Raw genomic sequence first — 23,248 nt, forward strand, 5'->3', positions numbered from 1 at the left:
TTGTGCCTTTTTCTTGTATTATGCTGTTCGTACTACCTTTCCATCCCAAGAGGTTTACATTAACATTGCTTCAATCCACAGCTGTGCGATAACACTAGTGCAGGAAATTTCAAGGCCTGGAAGTTAAAGCTTCGCATTGTTCTGGCATTCCCAGGTAATGCTCCGTGGGTGCGAGACATCTGGCTATGTGATTGTGAGTGCAGCCAAGGCAGAGATCCTGCAGCGGGTGCACACACCTGTGTGGAAGGAGAATACCCTAGTCTCGAAAACCACCTGGATGGGATCTCTTGAGTGTATGCAGGTGGGTGCCTCCCATCTCCATCATCATGAAGTCTAGAATGAAGTGACCGACACACAATGAGAGTTTCTCATTGGGCTTAGCTCATAGCTTGGCCTACAGCATTATAGTAAACTAAGGGAACACGGAACATTTCAAGATGGCGTAACAGGGTGAAAAAAGGCATGGTTGATAGAGTGGAAGGCTTGAGTGATTGTCTGAGTCTTTATGTGCCAAAACAATGCTGTGAGCTTTGAGGCACGCCATAAAAAACCGTGCCAGGTTAATTTTAACGATTTGGAGCTTTTTGGCATGCACGAAAAGCTCATTAGATGACCAGTTTTCAATTCTGCCTCCACCAAAATGCAGCCACTACGACTAGTATCAAAACCATGAACTCATGATCGGCAGCCAGATGCCATAGCCATTGAGCTACCACAGTGGGTAAAGGAAAGCACGCTGGGACACAATAGTGAAGCATTGTATGTTATAGACAAGTACAATTTGGCATAACTAATTGTGCTCCAATGAGTGCTATATTCTTTGGCATCACCTACTTACATTTGGAGAAGTTAAGTTATTGGCAAGGGTTTTCTCTCTTATTCTTACTTCTGAAATTTTAGAAGCAGTAAAAATAAGTCACTGATGATATTAGGAAGTTTCGAGACAGGGAACCATAGCTGGAGCAGGACAAGGTTAATTTGAAGTCAGTGGAAAAGGCCCTTGTCTTTCAGTGGATGCATGATTTTGGTGTATTCGAGCAGGGCACTGGTAAAGCTAACCTTGTTTGAGGTTGTTTCAAGATCAAGGATATTTGAAAAGTACAAAAGATTTTTTGTGATCCTTCAATAAACTAAGGGATGTCTATTCAGGCATGGGCTGCATGTATGCATCACGTGCATTATCAGTGATATCTCGGGTGGCCTTTACTGCCGCAGTACTACGCCACGGTTGATGCCGGGGAGCGTGGTGCATCCGACGATGGTGTGGTGTGGCTGACTGTGGACAACATAGAAGAGCGTGCCTGGACAGTGATCGAGGCACCCGCTGACCTGGTGGGCAGTGGCCAAGGTGTTGGTGGCGTGGTCAGCAACACAGTGGGTGGGGCCTCGGACCCGAACACAGCCCCACTACAGCTCCAGAGAATCATCTCACGCTGCGGCTGCCAGTTCTTCTATGCCAGTTACGGCGAGAACATTGACCCTGAGGCTCTGGAGGAAGTTCCACCCCTGGTCAGTCTTGTGGCAGCTGCTGTGTGATTTTTTATTCTTTGCACTCATCTGTAGTTGAGTGCTTGATGGCACGGGTCTGGGTACACATGTCCAAGTGCCCTAAACAAGGGGTTTTCATGTATTGCTGATATCAGAAGGAGATCAGGTTGAACGCTTGAAGGCATGATGAACTATTAAAATTTTCACCCCTTTCTGTTTTACTTACGAAGCCCGACGAAGAGGATGAGGAGCCATGGGGTCGGGAGCAGGCCGTGGATGCGTTCACTCTGACGCACCATGACCTGGAGGTGTGCAGCAACCCACTGCAGTATGCCATGGTGTTGGACCTAGTAAACAACCTGCTCCTTTATGTGGAGCCGCGGAGAAGGGAGACCAATGAGAGGCTGCAGCGCATGCGCTTCCGCCTACAGCTCTCTGCAGGGGAAGACCACCGCACACCCATCCTGCAACTACAGGATCAAGTCAGGTATACACTCTGTCTACATATACTTCTCATGTCATCCGTGTTGAAATCGATGCGGCATAGCTTACTCATCTGAATAGGGTGGTGAGGCAGCCTTTTAGTGTGTGGTGATATAAAATAAAAAAAGGAAATAAAAATAGGAATAGTGAAATAAAAAAAAGGAATAGTGCAGGGCTTGAGTGGGCTTATTGGGGCAATTTCTATGTGCTTACATATTTTTTCCTCTCTATGTTCTTCTTCAAGGTACGAAGTTTGTCTATGAGGTGTGTCCAGAAAGTAAAGATACAAAGACCAGCACAGCTGTGGAAAATTGTTATTCAATAAAACTTAAACTCCAAAGTAATCATACTACATTTCTTCATTTTTCCATATATCTGCCATCATTATAATAACACTTGTTTAACCTGGAAGCCAGTTTTCAGTTACCACAGTCACAGAAGTCTTCCGCCTGCTGTTTAAACCAAGTCATGACTTTCTGTGTCAACTTGTCTGTATCGGCAAGCTGTTTCCCATTAAGTTGTTTCATCATCTGAACATCACTGGGCACCAGGTCCGGTCTATACGGCAGATGCTGCAGAACTTTCCGCATCAATCTTGCCTGAAACGACGTGGTGGTGTGCGTAATGTAGACTCAAGCGTTGTCATGAAGGAGGAGTATCTCACTTGTCTGTAGTCCACTCTGTTTGTTTTGAATGGACTGCCACAGGTGTTCCAAATAAGCAGGATGCCATGCCTGTCCTAGAAAACTGGCCATCAGCTGACTGCTTGAAATTGAATCCTTGTTATTTGCATTGTTTCGAGCAATGCACATGGCACCATTGCCATGATTGTTGTTTGGATTCAGGCATATGGCGGAAAACCCAGTCTCTACACAGTCGAGGCCCCGCGGCGGTGGCTCAGTGGTTAGGGCGCTCGACTACTGATCCGGAGTTCCCGTGTTCGAACCCGACCGTGGCGGCTGCGTTTTTATGGAGGAAAAACGCTAAGGCGCCCGTGTGCTGTGCGATGTCAGTGCACGTTAAAGATCCCCAGGTGGTCGAAATTATTCCGGAGCCCTCCACTACGGCACCTCTCTCTTTCTTTCTTCTTTCACTCCCTCCTTTACCCTTCCCTTACGGCGCGGTTCAGGTGTCCAATGATATATGAGACAGATACTGCGCCATTTCCTTTCCCCCCAAAACCAATTATTATTATTATTACACAGTCAAGAAATTGGTCTCATTCCTGTGCGCAGCTCATGAGAATGTTCAGCGCGTAAGCCATTCTTTTTGTTTCATGCTTTTCGGTCATCCTGGGCATCCACATTGCCTACAACTTCTTGCACCCTACTTTTCAATTGTGGCTTCATGAATCACGGTTTCTGACATTTCACGAGTGAGTTTCTTGCAATTCCCTTATTGTCAGAAGCGTGTTCAAAAGAATTTCATCTTTGATTTTGCGAAGAAGGTCATCAATGACAACAGACGGCCTCCCGGTCCTTTTTTCTTCATGACCATTCGTTCTGCTTTCCGAGAATCTGCGGCACCACTTCTCTACATTCTGCTAATTAATAACATCACCATAAGCAGTACAAACCTGTGTGTGAATGTCTGCTGGTGGTTCTCATGTGTGCAGAAATCATGCTACAAATCGCACCTAACTTTTTGTGGGAGTCTGGATCAGCAGAGGCATTTATAAGTCATACTCAGCCAGGTGCTGGCAGAACAGCGCAAACCGGTCGGTAAAGGAAGCATAAGGTTTAAGGTCTATGGCAGTGAAGCTGGCTCTCAACCAGCTGTGTGACTGAGCAGCTGGTGCAAAGTGTATTCGTACTTTCCGAACTCGCTGATCATGCATTATAGGCACATGCATTGTGCATTCCTTTTGTGTCTTTGTCATCAAATTTCTCCAGATTTTTTTTTTTTATACGTTTATGCCCTGATTGTATGGAAGAATCCTAGTTCAAGCTGTCTTTTGTCAAGGAAATCTGCTCCTTGTTTTACATGTTTATCAAGGGTACACACTTGTGTAATGTCATTTGTTTCTCTCTTGCAATACTTAATGTTCTCTGGCTTTGTCGAGTACTTGATGGGAGCTGCCTATGGCTAACTGATCGAATAAGCCCTTCAGTCCAGTGTTTAGAGCTCAACTTTGTTGGAGATTCCATGTTGTCCATTTTTTTTTGCCATTCCAGGTCCTTGCTATCGATGCACAAGCAACTAGAAAGGGAAGCCTACCAAGTGCAGAGGGGCCTGAATGAGGACCCAGGCAGCACTGATCTTCAGACTGAACTGGCGCATTTAGAGGATGAGGTTGGTAATTATTTATTATTTGTTTATTTACGAAATACTGCAAGCCAAAGCCCAAGCAGGAGGGGCATACATGAAACGTAAAAAGAGAACAGTGGCAAACAGGACTTCTTGCTCCTAATGAATCAGAGCACTCTTTATCAGCTGCACATATCTGTACCTACCATGCTATGAAGAAATTTCATTGGAAAAATGCTTTCATGGTGCAGATCCGACTCTGCAAAGAGCAGCTCAGCTCATCAAGCAAGGAGCTGGCACTCATGTTGAGCTGCTACCGAGAGACCCAAGTTGCCGCACTCAAAAGCCGGCAGCGGGCAGCTGCTCCAGGACAGGAAGTCACTGTGGTGTGGCGTGCTGAGGTCTGCTTCAAGCATGCTCGGTGGCGCCTTACAGATGTCGACGGACAGCTTGGAATTGCTGACCTTGTGCTGTCAAACTTTCTGTGAGTTCACCAGCACTCTTTTCTCAAAAAGGCTGCAAACTGCAGACATCCATTTGCTCAACTGGCATCAAAGATTTCTTGTGCAGATCTTCTGTTGTTAACTGGAAGTCCTTTAAAAGAGGCCTGCTTCTTTTCGACTCCACTGTTTTTAACACTTAGAAGTCATGCTAAACGCTTTATGTGGTCCAGTTTATACGGTGCCATACTTCATAAAGATGGTCATACACCAGACATATTTAGAGGTGGCTATTGCAAGTTCCGGTAGGGCCTGCGCAATGCCCCGCTAAGCAAGTGCAGCACCGTATTGCATGCTTAAGTTTTGCGTTCTGTTACTAAATTTGTTACCAGCCTGCAATCATGGTTCTTGTTAATATAATATGTGAATATAAGAAGAAATACTGTGGCATCGGAGTTCATGTGAATGATGCAGTGTCCATTCTTCACAGCAGCAGTTGGTGCTTGAGTGCACGCTTATAGCTTCTGCTTAAGCATCACTTTAGCATTGCCCTCAGCATAGGCTGTGATCTTGCTGACAGTTTACTCTGGCTGCAAATAAGTAAAGAAATTAAACGTTTTATCTACCAACATCATGTTTTAAACAGTTTCTTGCCCTTGGCAGGCTCTCTGTGTCGTTGAATACTGTTATTGCAACAGCACATTTTGGCTATTTGACATTATTGCCTGAAACAGTGTTATTGTAGCGAAAGTTACATTGGCCACGAACTCTCAGTTTCGCGGAGCTCGCATTTTCACCGTGGTCGCACCGCACCACATCACCAACCGCATGACGAACCACGTGACAACTAGCCAGACAACCAGACTAACCTGGACTTGCAATCAAGATTAACCAAGGCTAACCAAGATATGCCTTAGCTTTCGCTGCGTATATCCTGGCATAGCCGAGCTAAGCCACTGCCATTTTTTTTCCTGTTTATTTTTTCTTCACAGGGCAGAAAATACTTATGTCATTTAACACTGATTTCACTTCTGGCTGCTCTGAGAGATGTGCACAGTTTGCTATGCTTTTGTTTCTATCTCTTGGCTTCACCGTTTCTAAAATCAAGGTTTGATGTGCTCCGATTTTTCCTTTTTATCACCTGGCCAGGTATTCACGTGTGACGAAATCCAATGATTCCGTTGAACACCTGCTTGAGCTTGGCAATGTCAAAGTTACAAACCTGCTGCCCAACCAAGTCTACAAGGTGAGATGAAATAATGCGTAATTAATTTTTTTTTACTCCCAAATTTCCTGAACTTGAGCACTGAGGCTTCACCTAAAGTGTGTATTTGCAGCACTACAGAGAGCTAAAGAATTTACATAGTGGAAGCATAGCGGACAGGAATGTTCCACATGACTGTTTTATTTATTTAATTTAATCATACTGTCAGCTTATGCCAAGACAGGACCTGATGTGCCACATAAGCATTTCTTTTAGTGGTATGGAATAATCAGTTCTCGAACAGAGTCACAAAATTGCTGCGCATTGAGCTGTGCTATACTATGATGCTAAAGCAACAGTGACATTGTGCAAGGGTAGGCTCACTGTGTTACCACACAAAGGAAACGCTGAAGAAAAGACGTGTGTACCACACGACCCCTCTGCACAATCCTGTACAAGTGCTGATACAAATCAGAGTAGAAACATGAAAGGAAAAGAAGACTGAAGGGGTAGTCAGAGGCCGCGGGGAAGCTGGAATGAAGTACTACTGCACTTGGTGCAAACCACGCTTTTCTTATGCTGTCACGTGCAGGAGGTTCTGCAGCCTACAGAGCTACAACCACACATTCCACTGGAGCGTCAGCGAGCTCTACGCATTTTCTGCCGGGTGAGGGCACCGGTAGGCGGCATCTCGGTGAAGGAACACCTTGAGGTCAACCTGGTGCCCATCACCATCGGACTGACGCACGCCTTCACCCACCGCATGCTGCGCTTCTTCTTCTCGTCACGCGCAGGTATGTACGTCTCTCTATGTTTGCAGGTGTGTCTCGAAGTGCCCATGTATCGATGAGCCAGACATACCATAAATCTTGCACACAGTAGCAGAAAGTGGGTGTTTGCATGGAGTTAACTTTTTGACATGCCACAGCTCTAATGTGGCCCTGTTTTATAACACTGTCGTTCTGTACTGTGACAGTGGTTTAGCGGCTATGGCATTTGTCTGCTGAGCCGCAGGGCACAGAATCATATCTTGGCTGTGGTAGCCACATTTCGATGGAGGTGAAATGCAAAAACGCCTATTTGCTATGTGATATTAGCATGTGTTACACTCTGTTTCATACATAGCAGGCAATGCTGCGGACGCCGCAGAAGTGCTGCGTCCACAAAACCATATTACTCCGCCACGTATCATTCGTCCTTCTCAAAGCCTTGGTGAGTGTTTGGATGAAAAAAAAGAAGAGCGGTATAAAACGACGTGGTAGCATTGAAAATTACCGTCAAAGCTCTCAGGTGCTCAGTACTCGGACATTCTGGCTATAATTTTCACTAAACGTGAACTACTTTATGGCACGGATGGAGTAAAGGCGATTCGCCTTACCAGCTGAATTTTAGAACGCCAAAGTCACTCTTATTTTTCGAAGTCTCGATGGGCTGGAGGACCAAAATGTGGCAGGAGGTAAAACGAAGTCCAGGAGATTGCCATTCATGGCACTTAAGATCTATCACAACGAAATATGCTTGTGTTCACTTTGGCTGTAGGGCGAACTACTTTTTGGGCACGTACTTAGCATCTGTGAACAGCTTTGGCAGCATTGCCTGCTATGTATGAAACGGAGTATAGGTATTTCCTTACTGCACGTAATCAAATTGTTCAATCTGAACGATGGTGAAAATAGCCCATTCGGCGCGATCCGGGCCGCTTGTGGACAAGGAACGCTATCCAGTATAGTGCAAAGGTAGGTACTGTACTTCAGTTTCGGATATGGGTTTTTTGTCACCCATTTAAGGGAGCATTTTTAAACTTCCAGTGAAATCTGTCAGCGTGGAGCGATCACAGCGAGCATGGCATCCAAAGTGGTGTCCCACCTCGCGCTGATGCTGCGAAGCAGCAACAGTGTACTAACGATTCCTCTGCATCAACGCTTGACTTTGTTGATGCAAGCGACAGCCTTGTGTTGAAAGATGATGTCCATTTATCCAGTTTTAGTTTAGACAGAGATGACTGCTTTACTTAGCCTCGACTATTGGCAGGCACCCATCTGTAACTTTCGTTTTCACCGTTGCATAGAAGGTTCTCTGCTTTACGAGCCTCTCTGAAAGTATTGGGCATGTTCTAAACAATTCCGTGCCATCAGCGGTGTAGCTGACCAAGTTTTCACCAGGACTAGTCGGGATCGACCTTGGCAATGCACTGTGGAGTAGCCCAGCGAGCTTTTTTTTTTTTTACTGATCGGAAAGTTAAGCATGAAGAGTTCTATATCTCTGAATAATTTTTTGTGACATAGTAAATATAAAACGCATATTTTAGATTTTTCATAGCCCTATTTTATGACTAAATATATTTACTACTGCTGAGAATTCTTGGGCAGATCTCTCACATTTTGCCAATAAAAGATTTTTTTCTTCTTAAGCAAAATGTATCCAGTTTGCTTCTTTATGTCACTAAAAGTTAGCTGTACTGTGATAATCAATAAAGCAAAAGTTATAAATTTATCAGAGAATAGATTTTTTGTGCACGCCACCCTGAAATTGCCTGTTTTTCTGCGATAAGGAAAGAGTTAGAACCTCATGTGGTCAAAATTAATCTGGAGCCCTCCACTACAGTGTTCCGCATAGCCCACATGTTACTTCAGGACGTTAAATCCTACATACCATACCATACCTTCAACACCAAGCTCATTTTTGCTACCCTGCAACTTCCACTTCTTACATTATATATAACAGATTTCAGTGATTGAAATTACTTTTGTAGCAAGTGTGCAATGCATAATTTGGTGTTCCATGCCATGTGCTGTCAAGGGCATTCTCCCAACCTATGCATGCAACCTGTGTGCTGTGTAGAATGGTGCAGCTCGTGCGACAGGTGCAGCTGGGCTGTTGAAATCGTACGAACAAGAGCAGGGGCATCAGCTTAGTGGCAGAAAATCAGTTTATCTGTAGAAAATTCATGTTTGAGCAACTGAGGGAAGGAAGCTAGAATGACCTTTTTTTGCAAGCTGCTACGGTGGCTCAGTGGTTATGGTGCTCAGCTGCTGACCCAAAAGACGCAGGTTCGATCCCGGCCGCGGCGGTCGCATTGCGATGGAGGTGAAATGCTATAGACCCATATACTGTGCGATGTCATTGCACGTTAAAGAACACCAGGTGGCCGAAATTATTCGGAGCCCTCTACTATGGTGTCCCTCCTAGCCTAAGCCACTCTGGGAAGTTAAACCCCATAAAACCAAACCAAACCTTTTGGCCCCCAAGCCCTGCCCCCTTGGTGTCATATTGTATACAAACAAGGTGTGTGTGTTCAGTAATTAGCTGACTCTAATTACCCAAGTAGTTGCTCGAATGTAATATCTATGTGTATCACTGCCTTTTCAGATAAGTCTGAAGACCACCTTGATGATGAACCAAAACCTGCACCTGCACCGCCAATCCACACAAGGAGGGGCCGCAAGTCACAGCTCAGCCAGGCATCATCTAGCAGAGACGATGTGGAGAAAATGAAGGTACAGTCACTGATTATAAGTGCAGAATACATGTCTGTCTGTGTCCTGCCTAGCCAACCGCTGTTGGTGTGTTCCTGTTTTCATCCATGAATTTTTAACATGAAAAGCTTAAAGGCAAGCTGCCCAGGGCTGACAAGAGTGTCAGCCACATTGTTGTAGTCTTGTCCTCGAGAATTTCGCTAGCTACTGGAGTATAAAGAAAAGAAAACCATGAATTACTTAACAAGCCATTAACAAAACTGTGGATGTCCCTGTTCTGAGACTGATGCTGTGACGATGAAGTTGCTAGTCTATCACAACAACGCACTTGAAGGAGCCTGGTTGAACATGCGATACATGTTGAAGGAAGAAGAAAATGTTCAGACTTTTACTTTGAGAAAAATGACTATGATCGTGAGGAGTTACCAGCTGTGGGTAAGGCTAAATTTGTGGGGGAACTTATGATTGTGTTGCAACTGCACATTGAAAAGAACAAAAAGCATCTTTCGTCTTACTGCTGTGCTTTGTCTGAATAATTTAACAGTGTACTGATGCTGGTAAATTTCTTGGAATCCTACTGCACCAAACATTAATGATGAAACTAAGGACAGCACAACGCAAGTGCTGCATTGTGCAGCCCTTAGTGTTGTCTTTTATGTTTAGCACTATGAAATCATTTAAGTTCTTTTTTACTGCTTTCGCCTTGCACGGTATTCATGCCCACTCCTCTTCGTCATCATCATCATCAGCCTATGTCCTCTGCCATTGGCCTCCAGTTAACAATGTCTTGTACCTGCTGCAGCCATCTTGAGTCCACAAACTTCATCACGTCTGCCTATTTGACTCTCTGTCACTCCCACTACATTTACCTTCTCTAGGAATCCACTCCTCATGTAATTTCTAAAATTTAGACCTTTGAAGATAAAGTAAGCAAGAGCATAACGGTGTCATTACTTGCAGTGCATATTAATTAAGATCTCGACAATTATATTTTAAACTACGACTTTGACAATTTCTGAATGATTATTGCAGCTATGGAGTGTTCAAAATTTCACCGCTTCACGGAATAATCATGCTGTGGCCACTTACTGCCCATTGCTCTGTGTGAAACAATGAAAGTAAAATCAGTGATGGCATGGCATGAAATGTATGCAAAGGCATACTACATATGGCCATGATGCATGACTTGCGCTCATGTTGCTATTGACAACCATTTGTCATCAACCTTATGACATTGCACTTTATAAACAGCACCTGCAGGTAAAGCAGGTTTTGTTTCCATTATCATGGGATTGTGCCAGGTATAACTTAAAACCTGAATACATGGAGGCAATGAGAAATCCTAGTGCTTTTCTCATCCCCAGGAACAAGTGCTGAATAATAGTCATGCCAACTCCATTTCTTTCTGTCCGGCTTTACTTGGTCAGTGACTTCATAGTTTTCCATCGCAGCTCAAAATCGTGGAAGCCTTAAAGCAAAACTACAGGATTGCATGCTCTTCGTAGAATGCTGAGTGTTCTTTGTTTTTTTGTGTGTGTGATTTACAGGAAGTGTTTAGCATTATTTTGTGCCCATTTTGAGAGCACTCATAAAAACAAAGAAACATGGCTCGGCTCATGGAAGGCTGGTGTTTAAAGTCAGTCGGCTAGAGAGCAAAACATGAAGGGCGCCTGGCATGCAGGAGCGTGCGGAGAAGAACCAGACATTCCTGTACGTCAAGGTTCCCGAAGTGCCACTGTGTGTCAGCTACAAGGGCGAGAAAGAGAAGAACCTGGAAGATCTGCACGACTGCTCGCTGCTGCTGCCCACACTCGAATTGCACAACCGCACCTGCACCTGGCTGGACCTGCTGATGGTCGTCAAGAACACTGCTCGCAAGGTGCTCCTCTCGCAGGCAAGTGGGCGATTGTGATGGCACTGCTTGTAACTAGAACCTCAGAGGTGCACTAGGCAGAGAGAGCGCACATTAGTATGCATAACTTTACTCCCAAGTGGTAGTGCATATCAAGAGTTACATTATCACAAAGTGCTTTAAACCAGCAGTTTTTTTTTTCTTTAGTGTACTGCATGCTCATAGGGGTGGGACAGCCAAAGAAAGTTTTGGAGCACCTCTTGGGGCAGAAAAATTTGTGTTCTGAAACAGCTGTGGGGCACAAATATAATTTTGGAGCAGTAATATGAGCATTTTGGAGAAAGTTCGAGTACAGGTATGTAAACCTTGATTAATGTGAACTCTCATGTCTCAAAATATCAGTGAGGTCCAGGTTTTTACCTCACACAATAAACTTTTACAGGGGCTGTGTTTGTGACCGCTCATCTCAAATGGTTTCCGTGACGAAATTCGGATATATGGAAACCTTGCCAATGAAAATTCTAAAAGCATGCCATCAGCCAGTAGTTGCCGTGGTCTGCAGATCATGCTGTGTACCATGCCAAAAACCATTTCTGCGCTTGCGCGCCACTAAGTACGCCTCTTGCAGAAGTTCTGTATCAAAGCGACAAGGCGCCAATGGCGCACCACACTGCTGGCAAACTGCAACAAGATGCTTCAGAAAGCAGAGAGTGGTCCTGATAATGCCGACTGTATCAGTTTTACTGCACATCACGGGAGGGGCCCGAATGTCGTCACAAAATGAAGGTGCAAAAACGAAATTATATTGCAAAATCCATGACTCGGGTCGTGCTGTACGAGACGCATTTGTGCGGGCTGGCTCCGAGCCTTTTGTTCCTGTGATTGTCTTTCTTCTTGTAACTGTGTAGGCTAGAATCAGTTTTCGTGAAGCGACCACAGGCTTGTTCGCCTTCTTCGCCAGCACATTCATCGCCACCCGTAGATTGTGTCATGGCCCAACGCGATGGTGTGCCGCGCATGGTGCTGCATGTCATGATCCAACCCGCAAGCAGTCATGCCAGCCGATGGTCAAAGCATTGGCTCTGGTGGAAGGCTTAGCATTACCGCGCGTGCACTTTTGTAGCACTCTGGCACTCTGTTAACTCTGCGATGAATGAGGAGATTAACTGACGTGACAAGTGAGAGATGCTACAACTGGTGAGCACTGTTGGGAAATGCTGCGTCGATTGGCCGCAAGTTCAAATCACCAAGAAATTTCGGGATATTCGAATACTCTGATCAGATGTGTACTCTGAATAATTAAAGTGCGGTGCGAACTGAACTGAATGTAAAGTGCGAACCAAACAGAATAGCAAGTGCTGTTCGCAGACTACTTTCGGATATTTTCACTCACCTCTGCCAGAACCAGAAAGCCAGCCGTAACATGCTGGGAAAGAAATGGGGCACACCTGGCCTTTGGTGCAATTTCGGTCAATGTAACGCTTTTGGCGTAGAAAATCTCGTTTGTATCAAAACGGTGCAATTGGTGCAGCTGTCCCACCCCTGCATGCTCAGCATTTAAAGCCAACAAAAACTTGCATAACCTGAATCACTGGGTGGAATAATGCATCTCAACAGAGGCATAATCCTGAAGCGTTTTAAGGCATGAAAGCCTAAGTTTAAAATGCCATGTTTATCAGCACCTGCTATAAGCCATTGCCTCAGCGCATATCAGTTCAAGTAGCTTCACTCACACTGTCTGCGAGCAAGTGACCTTTCAGTCCTCCAACATTCTGTGCACTCTTCTTGTTAGTGCAGAAAAATTCTTCAGCATAATGGCATCTTCTTGAAAATTGGGTTGTTTGGTGTTCTCATATCTTCAGTGTTCAATAAAGTCATTCACCGGTATTAGCTACTTAGCTGATTACAAAAGTACGAAGTTGTGGGACCGATTATTAAACCCGACAGCAGTACAAAAAATTGCCTGTGTAGTGAGCCATTACCAACACAAGTTCCTAAATAGCCCAAGGCAGCCAGCTCTAGGCCACTCTAGTTTCTTTTTAATGGCCTGCACATAAACTCCTATTCCACTTGCATTGTTCTAACACAGTGTTCGACCCTGTGCTTTTTGCAGGCGATCAAGCAGAAACTTCAGATCAAGAGTCACCAGTCACAGGGCAGCACACCTGACGATGCCAACCAGCCCCAGGAAGAGGACAAAGCTCGCCTGCTGCTGGGAGCCAAGTTGCTGGTCAGTGGCTAAAGTGAAATGAAACCACAGCCTTCTCACAAGCATGCCTGCTGTCAGCAGGGCTTTTTAAGAATTAAGAACTTGAGCCTGAGCAAGCCCGAGCAGTGCTGCCATCATTATTATCCTGGTGCACTGCGCTGCTTAGGCAGTAAAGGGGACCGAGAGCAGAGTTGGGCTAGTTGGTTGCACTCTGATAGCGGTAGCATTTTACAGCGACGGCTGTTAAGCACCCATTCAGTCTGTCGTAGTATGTCATAGTTTGTCGTAGACGTCTTGGTAACCGGTGGGTGCGTTGTCATGGGAACCACTCAGAGGGAGATTACGATGAAAGGAAGATGGTATGACATAGGTAGAGAAATGTGTAACCAATTGGTGGTTACCACAGGAAGAACCATCAGAGGGTGGTTAATATGGAATGAGGAGGTTGTCGGGAGAGCAGAGGAATCCCCAACCAGAGGATGGCTGCCCTGGAAGGAGGAGGATATGGTGAGAGCGTAAGAAGGCGCAACCGGTCAGCGGTTGCCACGGAAACCACCCAGAGGGTAACTCTAGTTACCCTGGAAGGATGAGGAGGGTTACCATGGAAGTAGGCTTTATGGCAAAAGCGTGGGAAGGCATAACCAGAGTACGGTTACAACGGTACCGTCCAGAAGCTGGTTACTGTGGAAGGAGGAAGGGGTAGCAGAAGCAGAGATATCCCCAAACAGAGAGTGATTACCATGGAAGGAAGAGGGTATGGCAAGAGTGTGAGAACGCGTAACCGGTACCTGGGAACCAACCGGAGGGTAGTTACCCTAGAAGGAGAAGGGGGGTTGCCATTGAACGAGGGTACAGCGAGGGGAAGAGGGTATGACGAGGATGCTGGAAGGAATACAACTATTTGGAACATGGTTACTGTAGAAGGAGGAGGAAGGATATGGCGAAAGCGGAGAAATGTTGCACGGTCCAACTGCAGCAGCTGCTGCAAAATGCGCTGCCAAAGGAGAGGATCATCAGCAGCAGCGGTGCGCTTCTAGAGTGGCGGACTGGAGTGACCTAGACGAAAAACCACTGTCTGGAAAACTAAAAAGAGCCCCCCAGAGCTATACAGATGTAAAGTCGCTCTCATATGCTCTACCACAATATATTGTAAAGTATAAATACCTTAACAGCTGTCATTGAATCTCCGTTAACCAGTGTTAACCGTCCTGTCTGTGTTTTTTTCTTCAGTTGCAAATAGACAAGGATAAGGAGGCCCAGACGAGATGAATGCTGGAAGATTGTCTTAGCTGTCTAAAATGCATAGGATGTCAGGAGCCCAGCTGTATAAAGTACTTAGGGTGTCAAAAGCCTAGCTGACTAAGGTACCTATGGCATCCAGAGCCTTATCAAGAGCCAGCTGTCTAAGGTACTTATAGCGTCAAGAGCCCTATAGTACGCCTCAGCGACTGTTCCAGTTGCATTCACAGCAGCCCAAAAGCTCTTTAAAACCAGTGGGAGCAATCTGTGTAGCATGTCTGCATATTAGGCCTTTCTTAACACCCCTGCAGCAAGTGTTCAGACAGGTTCAGTTTGGTCGCATGCACTTTGGTGTTATTTTAAATGACTATAGTATTTTAGAAAGCCTTCATGAACTGCCGTTCAAAAACTAATAAAGGAGTAGTTCTGGCAGTTTACACATTTTTTACCAAGCAGTTCACACAGTGACGTGAGGCAAGGGAGGGTTTTGGCATCTTTTACCCTACAGTACATGTGGGAATTAGATTCACTATGTGGAAATAAGCTGGGCAGTAATCTTTTCCATATGCTTGGAAGCAGTACAATTATTTTTGCATATCTTCACTCCTGACACAATTTTTTTTTTTTTTACTTAAGTTTGACTGTCATGCAGTCTGTAAGTTGGTAGATACCTTATCCAGGATGTGCATAGTTGCATGTGAGGTAATGACTCAATTGAATTATAATGTAACACACAAATTACTGTTAATTTGTCCTGCAGGGTGGACCAGAAAAAAGTTCAAAGCGGAGCTTCTTCAAGTGAATCATCTGTGGAAAAGCTTCATGCACAGTTCTCGAAGCTGCCAAGAGAGGATGTGTGCATTTCAATATGTACATACGTGCCCCTATGTGATATATATGCCCATCTTACGCTTGGCTGCACAAAAGCTATTCATATTTCTTGAGTCGAGTAAGTCAGAAGAGTCTGCACTTTGCAGATATTTTAAAGATCCTTATTTTATTTGATACTGTTGCAAGCTTTTACCAGAATACAAACTTTCTATTTTAGTTTGCTGTATTTGTCCATGGTGCAATGGATGTTTGCTGCACGTCTTTAGGCCTGATCACCACCCCGAAATATTTTGCCAAAAACAAAAAAAAAATGTAAATTCCCACAAGCACTGTGGTTACATAGCAGTGCAGGGTAAGTAACAGTGCGAAATTTGTGTTGCCACACTTCAGACATTCCTCTTTCTTTGTGCCAATGGTTTGTGACAACAGCCTGGATACATACTGGTGGAGCCAGGATAATCTTGCGTCATGTACATAACACTTGTTCTTGTTGACTGTTGAGAAGGGTGGTGTGTTTTATTTTGCTTCCACGTGTGGTAATAGAGCTGAACAAATAGACTATGTTCTGCAATGTGTATTTGGTCGTGATAAATATGCAAAAATGCATTGCACTTTCTTAAAGTTTGCAGGAACTCAAAAGCGATTTGTGTTTGCTTCATATGTTAACTTTATTTTTTTTATCTAAGTCAATCAATGTGAAGATGGTACATATATATATGTGCACATAAGCTGTACTAATACTCCTTGTTAGGCTGCTGGTTTATTTCAAGCGAATTTCTCTGTACTGCTTGCACAGTGAAAAGGCAATAAACAGTAGTTTGGAAACCTTCTTCCGTCCCTCATTTTTAGTAGCTAATAGTGTACGGCCACGTTGGACTCGCAACATAACCTTTGTACTTCTTCTTGGCTTTGAGCCCTGTCACAATGGTTGACGTTCCTGGGTAAGCACTTACACCACCAAAGAAAGTGTCCGTCTCAGGGTGGAAACGAACATAATTCGGTATGACATGCAGATTTTTTGGTAGCTGGTCCTTTTGTCTGACGAGAGTTTCGTAAGGTGACAGGCCTTCGACGGGTGTGGAGAAGAATTCTACAACGTCGTCTGCACACTTTACATTCATCAGTTGGGAGCTTGGGACGTCGTGGCCAAATTCCTTGATGCACCTCGTCAGTAGCTGTTGGCATGAAAAGGAAGAACTAGGGTTTAGCCTGCACAATGAACTCAGCGAAACAAGCTCAATGTTACTAAGATTACAATCAATGTAGATAGCATGCACAATCTACACATGACGCATAGCCTGGTCGGTCAACATGAATGCCCACTGAATAGCTCTAGTAGCAGGTCTTTCCTTTTCTTAGTTAAGAAAAAAGGGGAGGGCGACGGGGGGGTAACACGTACGCTTACAAGCATGAAAAGAACGGTCGTACCCTAAACTTCAAGAGGGGCTCTGTGATGGGTGTCTGCAGCCACGCACTGTCCGCCTTTTGTCCAGTCACCTCTTCGTAAATGACCTTGACTCGGTCCTCAACATCGTCGGCAGGCTTGTACGGCTTCATGGGACGACAGAACCTGCTCCGTGCGATGCAAGACCGTTAGATGCCTTCTGGACGCAACAATTCTTTTAAGCTTACCCGCGGTCACCGAGTGAAGCAAGCGCCGAGCGAGCCATGGCTTTTGAGGGCAGACCATTCTCGTCTTCTCTTACAGGAATCACCTGAAAGAACCTCCTTGCGGCGGATGCAGCACATGATGTTGAGAAAGCGGTCTGGAAAGAGGCAGTGAGGAAACTAAACCCTGAAGAACAACTGAATTCTTTCCGCAGAAGTGGACTCCAAACCCACTGATTCGACTTAAGGCTGTTCACTTACAATCTGCGAGTGCGAAAGATGCAATACACAAAAGAGAAAGGAGCTCACCTTCGCTTGATGCAAGTTACTCGGCAATAAACGTGACCTTCGTATGAAGGCTGCCATTTTAGCTTTGCCACAATTTTGCAATGATGATGATAATGAATGCATACAGGCAATTCCTCCTTCTGGAGGCGTTGGCTAAGATCACTAAAATGTTTTTACTTTTCACATTATTTTAATGTAGTTTATAAATTTCAATTTTGTTTTGTAAGCACGCGTTCTACTATAGCGTAACACTAGTGTGAAATTCTGCTAATGTCTCTATTATTTCTGACCGCACCGGCGATCGATCAATATACAGTATTGTGCGTTTTTATCACTGACACTTTCAAAAATTTCCCCGCCTCAACCGCTGGCTCGTTTGCGGTGAAACTGCACACAGAGCTTGCGTATCATGGTAACGTTTGTATCGTAGCAAGTTTGACAATGGTACTTACTTAGTTCAGGCGCACATGATGCGAAAACGTAAGCGTCTACGAGAGATCGGCGAGCCAAAACCCGCAGACGACGCTTTTTCGCTGAAGGGCGGCAGTAGCGCCATCTGTTTTGGGCAGTGGAAACCGTCACGACAAGGCCGCCGAGGCGAGCATTGCAAACAATATTCTTTAAAAGGTAAAGCCTCGTTAAATCATTTGTTCTGATATTTTTCCGCTTAATTAGTCGAAAATGTTGTAAGCGCTTCAGTAGAAGCAGACGAAACGACAGGAACGGCATATTCAAACGGCCCGCGCTCCTTGCAACGCTCTCCTCGACGGCCTTGTCGTGACGCTTTGCGTTACCGCAAACAGATAGCGCCACTGCCGCCCTTCAGCGAAAAAGCGTCGTCTGCGGGTTTTGGTTGCCGATCTCTACGTAGACGATTATATTTTCGCATCATGCACGGCTCAACTAAATAAGTACCGTTGTCAAACTTCCTACGATACAAAAGTTACCATAATACGCAAGCTCTGTGTGCATTTTCACCGCAAACGAGCCAGCGGTTGAGGCGGGGAAATTTTTGAAAGTGTCAGCGATAAAAACGCACAATACTGTATATCGCCAGGGGCGCGATTACGGATCAGTCTCAAAAAACTGTCTCAATATTGAGACAGTGACGTCAAAATGACGACACCGAGAAATGCCGACCGCCGAATCGGCCAATGCGGAGCAAGGAGGCGGTGGGCTCCGCCCCGAAACCACTAATCGCACGACAAGGGACCGTAGAGTAATGTTTTGCAGTAAAAACGCAGTGAATAAAAACGAGTAATGTTTTATTTTGCTAAGTAACTGTATTTCAAACCCAACAGCACCAAGCAAAAGAACCAGTGTTTTCATTTTTGCAATTAAGTTTGCTGTTTAGTCACTTTTTTTGCCGCGAAGGTGTGCTGTCAACGGTATAGCGTGAACATGTTAGTCTGAAAATGAACAAAAACGCAATGAAGAAAACAAGTAATGTTTTATTTTGGTAGTAAACTTTGTTGCAATCTCAACAACACGAGGGAAAATTAGAAGCATTCTCAGTTTTTTAATAAATTTGCTGCAGGTTAAATTCTCTTGCCATGAGGGCGCGCTGGCAGTGGCATAACGTGAACATGGCGGCCTGCAAGAAAACAGCTGATTCCATGGCTAGTTCCTGTTTTTTCGCGTGTCGTCTAAAATCAAGGTACTTTGCGGATGTCTTAAGTGCGCAGAAAAATCTGATTGAAGGCAGTGAATGCTACGGGCCTGCCGAGATCAACTTACAAGCAGCGCTCGGCTCGAAAATCGACGAAGACAACTTTAGTCTGCGTTCTCGGTCGGCGCCTATCGATCGCCGAGTGACGTGTGGTTCTGTTTATTTTCTTTAGAAAATACCAGAAAACCATGAATCATCACATAGAAGCAACTGCCGACAGACAGGTGCAGCTGCTGATAGCTTGCAATCTCGGTGCGGGAAATGAGCCGACACGGCCTGCCTCTGTGGCAGCACTCTTCTGCCTCGTAACCAAGTGTTGCCGCCCACATCGGGCTAAGCACTTGATGTTCCGTTTGTATTTTTGTAGCTCCGTTCGGTTTATGTTCAGTTGTTGCCGTAGTTTCTTTTTTTTCCTGTGCAAGATGCAGAAATTGTGATGTTTATGCTCCACTTTGTTTAGAGAGAAAGGAAGCACTTGACTTGATAACTTTGCTATTGTCACCGAGGAGAGGACGAGCTTGTTCCATTAACGTCATTTACTGATCATGTAGTAGATCCTGGGTCAACCTGGAAAGAAGTAGTTTGCTTGTATAGAGGCTAATTGCAACTGGGCAGAAAGTTGAGCAAGTTTGTTCATGTTTGCTGGTACACAGCGCTTGAATTGCATATGATCCACGGCAGTGAGGTAGGTAGGACAGGGCAGTGATGTGTAATATTGTATTTTGCTCAGCAGGCGGAGTGATGTTGGTATAACTGGGTTTGGTGAGGGCAGTGTTTGAAGGGCTTTAAATACTTTGCATAGCTTCTAACATGCACTTCCTTTCAGGTCGGAAGACCACTTGTTTTTTTTTTTTTTAATTATGGTCCATCATATCTGAGACACCCTGTATACAGGCCACTCCAGTTTGAAAGGGAACAGCCAGTTGAAAATGACTAGGACATTAAATACCTAGGCGAAAAGTAGCTTGACAGCAGTTGCACTTATCACACATATTATATGATAGCACAAGGAGCTTGTCCGGCCATTCGGCATTGTCACCGTCTCGTGTCATCATGGACAAGACTTCATAGCCCTGTGTTACGCAAACCAAGCTAGGTGTCAGTTATGGGGCAATAACCGAGTGCTCAAAATTTCCCACAATGGAGCTGCATGTATATTCTTAGAGCTGTAGAGCATTTCCAGTAACGGTGTTGCATGATTTGTGATTGTAAACTAACCTCCAATCACACACCATCTCCTTGATGATGTGTCTGTGATGTTTACACATCCTTGTCTATCAGTGAAGATGTTCTAGTCATTCAGCAGTCATTGGAGCCACTGCACCTTACAATCTTTATTATGCATTGTTGTACAGCAGTTTCCTTGCAGTAGGTACAGCATTTAGCACAGAGCGAAACCCCTAGCCACACACCATTACGCTAAAAGCTTAGCTTTGGTATTTACACTACTTATATGTGCCAAAATGTTTTGTAGTCTGGAAAATGCATCATGTACACTGTACTATGCCATATTTATTGTACAGGTAGCCTCTGTATGAAAGAAAACATGCACTTTGAACTCAATTTTTCAGATTTTTTTTCTTAACTGCACTCAGAAATGCCATACGGTAATTGTACATCAAGGTAAACTATGCTTGTATGTACACTGCCTTTTCTGCAATAGAAACACTCGTGTCAAATGCTGTGCCTAAAAAAATAAACGCGCTTACTGAATGTATGATGCAATAAAAAACAGCTTTTTGATTCCAACAAGCATCACAAATATTTCATGCCTTATTCCAGCACTACACGTTTGGTTCATGCATGTTCGTCACACAGGTAATGACCACAGGCACTCCACCAAGCTGGAAGGAGACAGCAGAGAAGGGGCAGGTGGGCTGACATAAGCATTGACAAAAGAGAGTTCAAAATGATGCTTTTCAGAAATTGGGCGAGCTGCTTCAACACCTTTTCCGTCTTCAGGAAGAGACTGTGCAACACGCTGCTGAGGGACTGGAAGATATACTAGCAAACACACTGAAAATGAAGTGGCAGCCGGTGGGGGGCACTTGTTTGTCACTGCTGGCTTCTCGCTGCACACAGGTTGGCCAAGGGCACAACCACATCACACAATTGCTCACACACTTGCAGATGTGTGTTGTGCAATGACACAAGGAAATGACAATGGCAACAGGGGAAGAGTGCCTGATATGACTCTCTATGCCAGCATGGTGAGTCGTCTCTGGACGCTAGATTTTCCATAGCAACTGCCGCTGCACCATCCCTCGGTACGCCTTCCTCTGGAGACGGGTCGTCTTAGAGAGGCCAAAAGTACAGCACCGCATGCTCTTCTCAGGAGGCAGGTGAGGAGGGATCCCGTCTGTACGAGGCAGCCACCATTTAGAGGTGGCCCGTTGTTATCTGGGTCAGAGGCAGTGTCGCCTGCACCCTCGGCTGATATGGGCACATCCAAACAGAGGCTGTGAAGTGCAGCACGTGCGGTGATGCGCACTGTCCACTTCCACTGGCACTGGTGCATCCGGTGCCCTTGAAAGCAACGGAAGCAGCTCTTCGGCACACCAATACAGCGCTCAGCCACAAATTGTGTGAAAGCATGTGGCGTGTTGTACAGGCCTTCTGCTGAGTCAGGTCTGTAATGTCATGCAACTGGTGCAGGCAGCCATGGCTCCAGTGGGTAGACATAGTCTCCTGCATAACAAAAAATGATGCGGCTAAGCATGTCCTTTCTCAGTGATCTCAACAGCATTACAGGACACTCTGCTATACAGTAGAAGACTCGCGCCAAGTAGCCCACATCCAGGCTTTGCTGAATATGACATTCAAGAGCATACATACATGCAGGATTTAGATGTATAAGTGAGCACTACTGTAAGGTCAGTCTTTTACCACCATATTCATATAAATGATGCGCTATGATTGCCTACAAAACACAAGCGCTGTCAGGTGCATTTTGCTTTGGTTTCTTCAACAGGAAAGGCTATGCATTTCAACAATGTAATATGTGTCCTGTGTTTCTGCTGCAATTATATTTAACAAAAGGAAAGGGTGGCAATACACTGTATCATACTGTAAAGTGTCTGCATTTGTGTAACTGTCCAGACTGATTCTTGTAGCTTTAGCAGATCCGGCCAAATGCATAGTGCTGGAGCTCAATAGATGTGACTGAGTTCGCCCGACGGGTGACACGGCTATTTTACTGCTTACCCAGAAAAAAAATCACCGTCGTCCAGCAGGCCTTCCTCCGCCTCGGAATGCCGCCAGACAAACGCGTCGCGGAAGGATCCGGGTCAGCGCGAGTCCACGGCCAGGATGCACATGTTCGCGCCACAGATCTGAGAAAAAACAAGCACAGCCCGTACTCACTCTCGCTGCCGAGGCCCGCACTTGTAGCTCATGCACTTGTAGCACTTGAACTCATGCGGTCAAAAACAGTAGCCGAGGTATACTCACTATTACGTCCGCAGCGTAGAACCGCTTGCGGCTCGTTCGCAGCACTGCCCCCAGACTCCTTGATAGTGATGAGTGCCCAATCGACACACCCGACGACGCCGGAGATGCTGCCGCGGCGAACGTTTAGGCAAAGGACGCCCTCCTTCGCCGCCGCCTTCTCCTCGGGTCTCCTCGGAAAGCGAACACCCCCCTTCTGTTACCCAACGTTGACATTGGTCTCCGCTGCCCGCCGCAAAGGCTTGCTCACAGTCGGTTGGGCTGCGCCGACGTTTTCTTCATTTCCAACGGCGCCTTGAAACCCACCGGAGGCGAAGAAGCGCAGCGCGCACCACTGACAGCGCACTCACCCGCGCACTTCCCAGTTCAACGGCGAGTTCGTCGCACAGACACTGCGCAGTCTCCTCGAAATAACTCTCCCGCGCGTCAAAGTCGTCTTCATGCACCCTCCGACACCGTTGCTCGCGCGGTCACCCGCGTATACGACGATGTAAACAGCCGCCATTTTCTGTCTCAAACGTGTTGATACTACTTTTTCCAGTCTCAAAAAATCGTCTCAATCTGCCCGCATAATTAGATGGCCAACGTCACCACTTCTGCGCCATTTACGACGTCAGTCAGTGACGAAAAAAATCAAAATGGCCGCCGACCAATAGGAGAGAGGCAAATGATATACTTTTTGAGACAATTTCGATTGAGACTGATCCGTAATCGCGCCCCAGAATGGGCAGCGGTAGCGGCACACAACGCCGCGCCGTCCGGCCGCC

At 45.5% G+C, this 23,248-nt stretch overlaps 2 protein-coding genes and 1 long non-coding RNA gene across 6 annotated transcripts in view; 1 reads left to right on the forward strand and 2 right to left on the reverse strand.

Moving 5' to 3' along the window:
• The window catches only part of hob (bridge-like lipid transfer protein family member hobbit), a 66,187-nt gene extending 49,889 nt beyond the window's left edge, over positions 1-16,298 (forward strand). For all 4 annotated transcript variants that reach the window (XM_077654377.1, XM_077654379.1, XM_077654378.1 and 1 more), the window contains exons 38-48: positions 155-301; positions 1,216-1,509; positions 1,719-1,975; positions 4,146-4,263; positions 4,470-4,702; positions 5,808-5,904; positions 6,455-6,656; positions 9,232-9,359; positions 11,020-11,232; positions 13,304-13,420; positions 15,399-16,298. In XM_077654377.1, coding sequence (XP_077510503.1) covers positions 155-301; positions 1,216-1,509; positions 1,719-1,975; positions 4,146-4,263; positions 4,470-4,702; positions 5,808-5,904; positions 6,455-6,656; positions 9,232-9,359; positions 11,020-11,232; positions 13,304-13,420; positions 15,399-15,440 — 1,848 coding nt within the window. In that variant the 3' untranslated portion in view covers positions 15,441-16,298. The remainder of the gene's footprint in view (positions 1-154; positions 302-1,215; positions 1,510-1,718; positions 1,976-4,145; positions 4,264-4,469; positions 4,703-5,807; positions 5,905-6,454; positions 6,657-9,231; positions 9,360-11,019; positions 11,233-13,303; positions 13,421-15,398) is intronic.
• On the reverse strand, positions 15,619-17,535 carry mRpL50 (mitochondrial ribosomal protein L50). Its single transcript, XM_077654381.1, has 4 exons — positions 17,387-17,535; positions 17,102-17,235; positions 16,898-17,039; positions 15,619-16,644 (listed from the first exon to the last, which is right to left on the reverse strand). The coding sequence occupies exons 1-4, from the start codon at positions 17,486-17,488 to the stop codon at positions 16,315-16,317; spliced, it is 708 nt and encodes a 235-aa protein (XP_077510507.1). The 5' UTR covers positions 17,489-17,535; the 3' UTR covers positions 15,619-16,314.
• Positions 17,536-21,342: 3,807 nt separating this feature from the next.
• LOC144121261 (uncharacterized) lies at positions 21,343-23,185 on the reverse strand. The gene is made up of 3 exons (XR_013312581.1): positions 22,485-23,185; positions 22,239-22,366; positions 21,343-21,722 (listed from the first exon to the last, which is right to left on the reverse strand). It is a non-coding gene; the product is annotated as an uncharacterized LOC144121261 (long non-coding RNA).
• Positions 23,186-23,248: the final 63 nt, after the last annotated feature.

This window comes from Amblyomma americanum, chromosome 2 (assembly GCF_052857255.1).
Source record: "Amblyomma americanum isolate KBUSLIRL-KWMA chromosome 2, ASM5285725v1, whole genome shotgun sequence".
In the NCBI taxonomy this organism is placed as follows: Eukaryota; Metazoa; Arthropoda; class Arachnida; order Ixodida; family Ixodidae; genus Amblyomma; species Amblyomma americanum.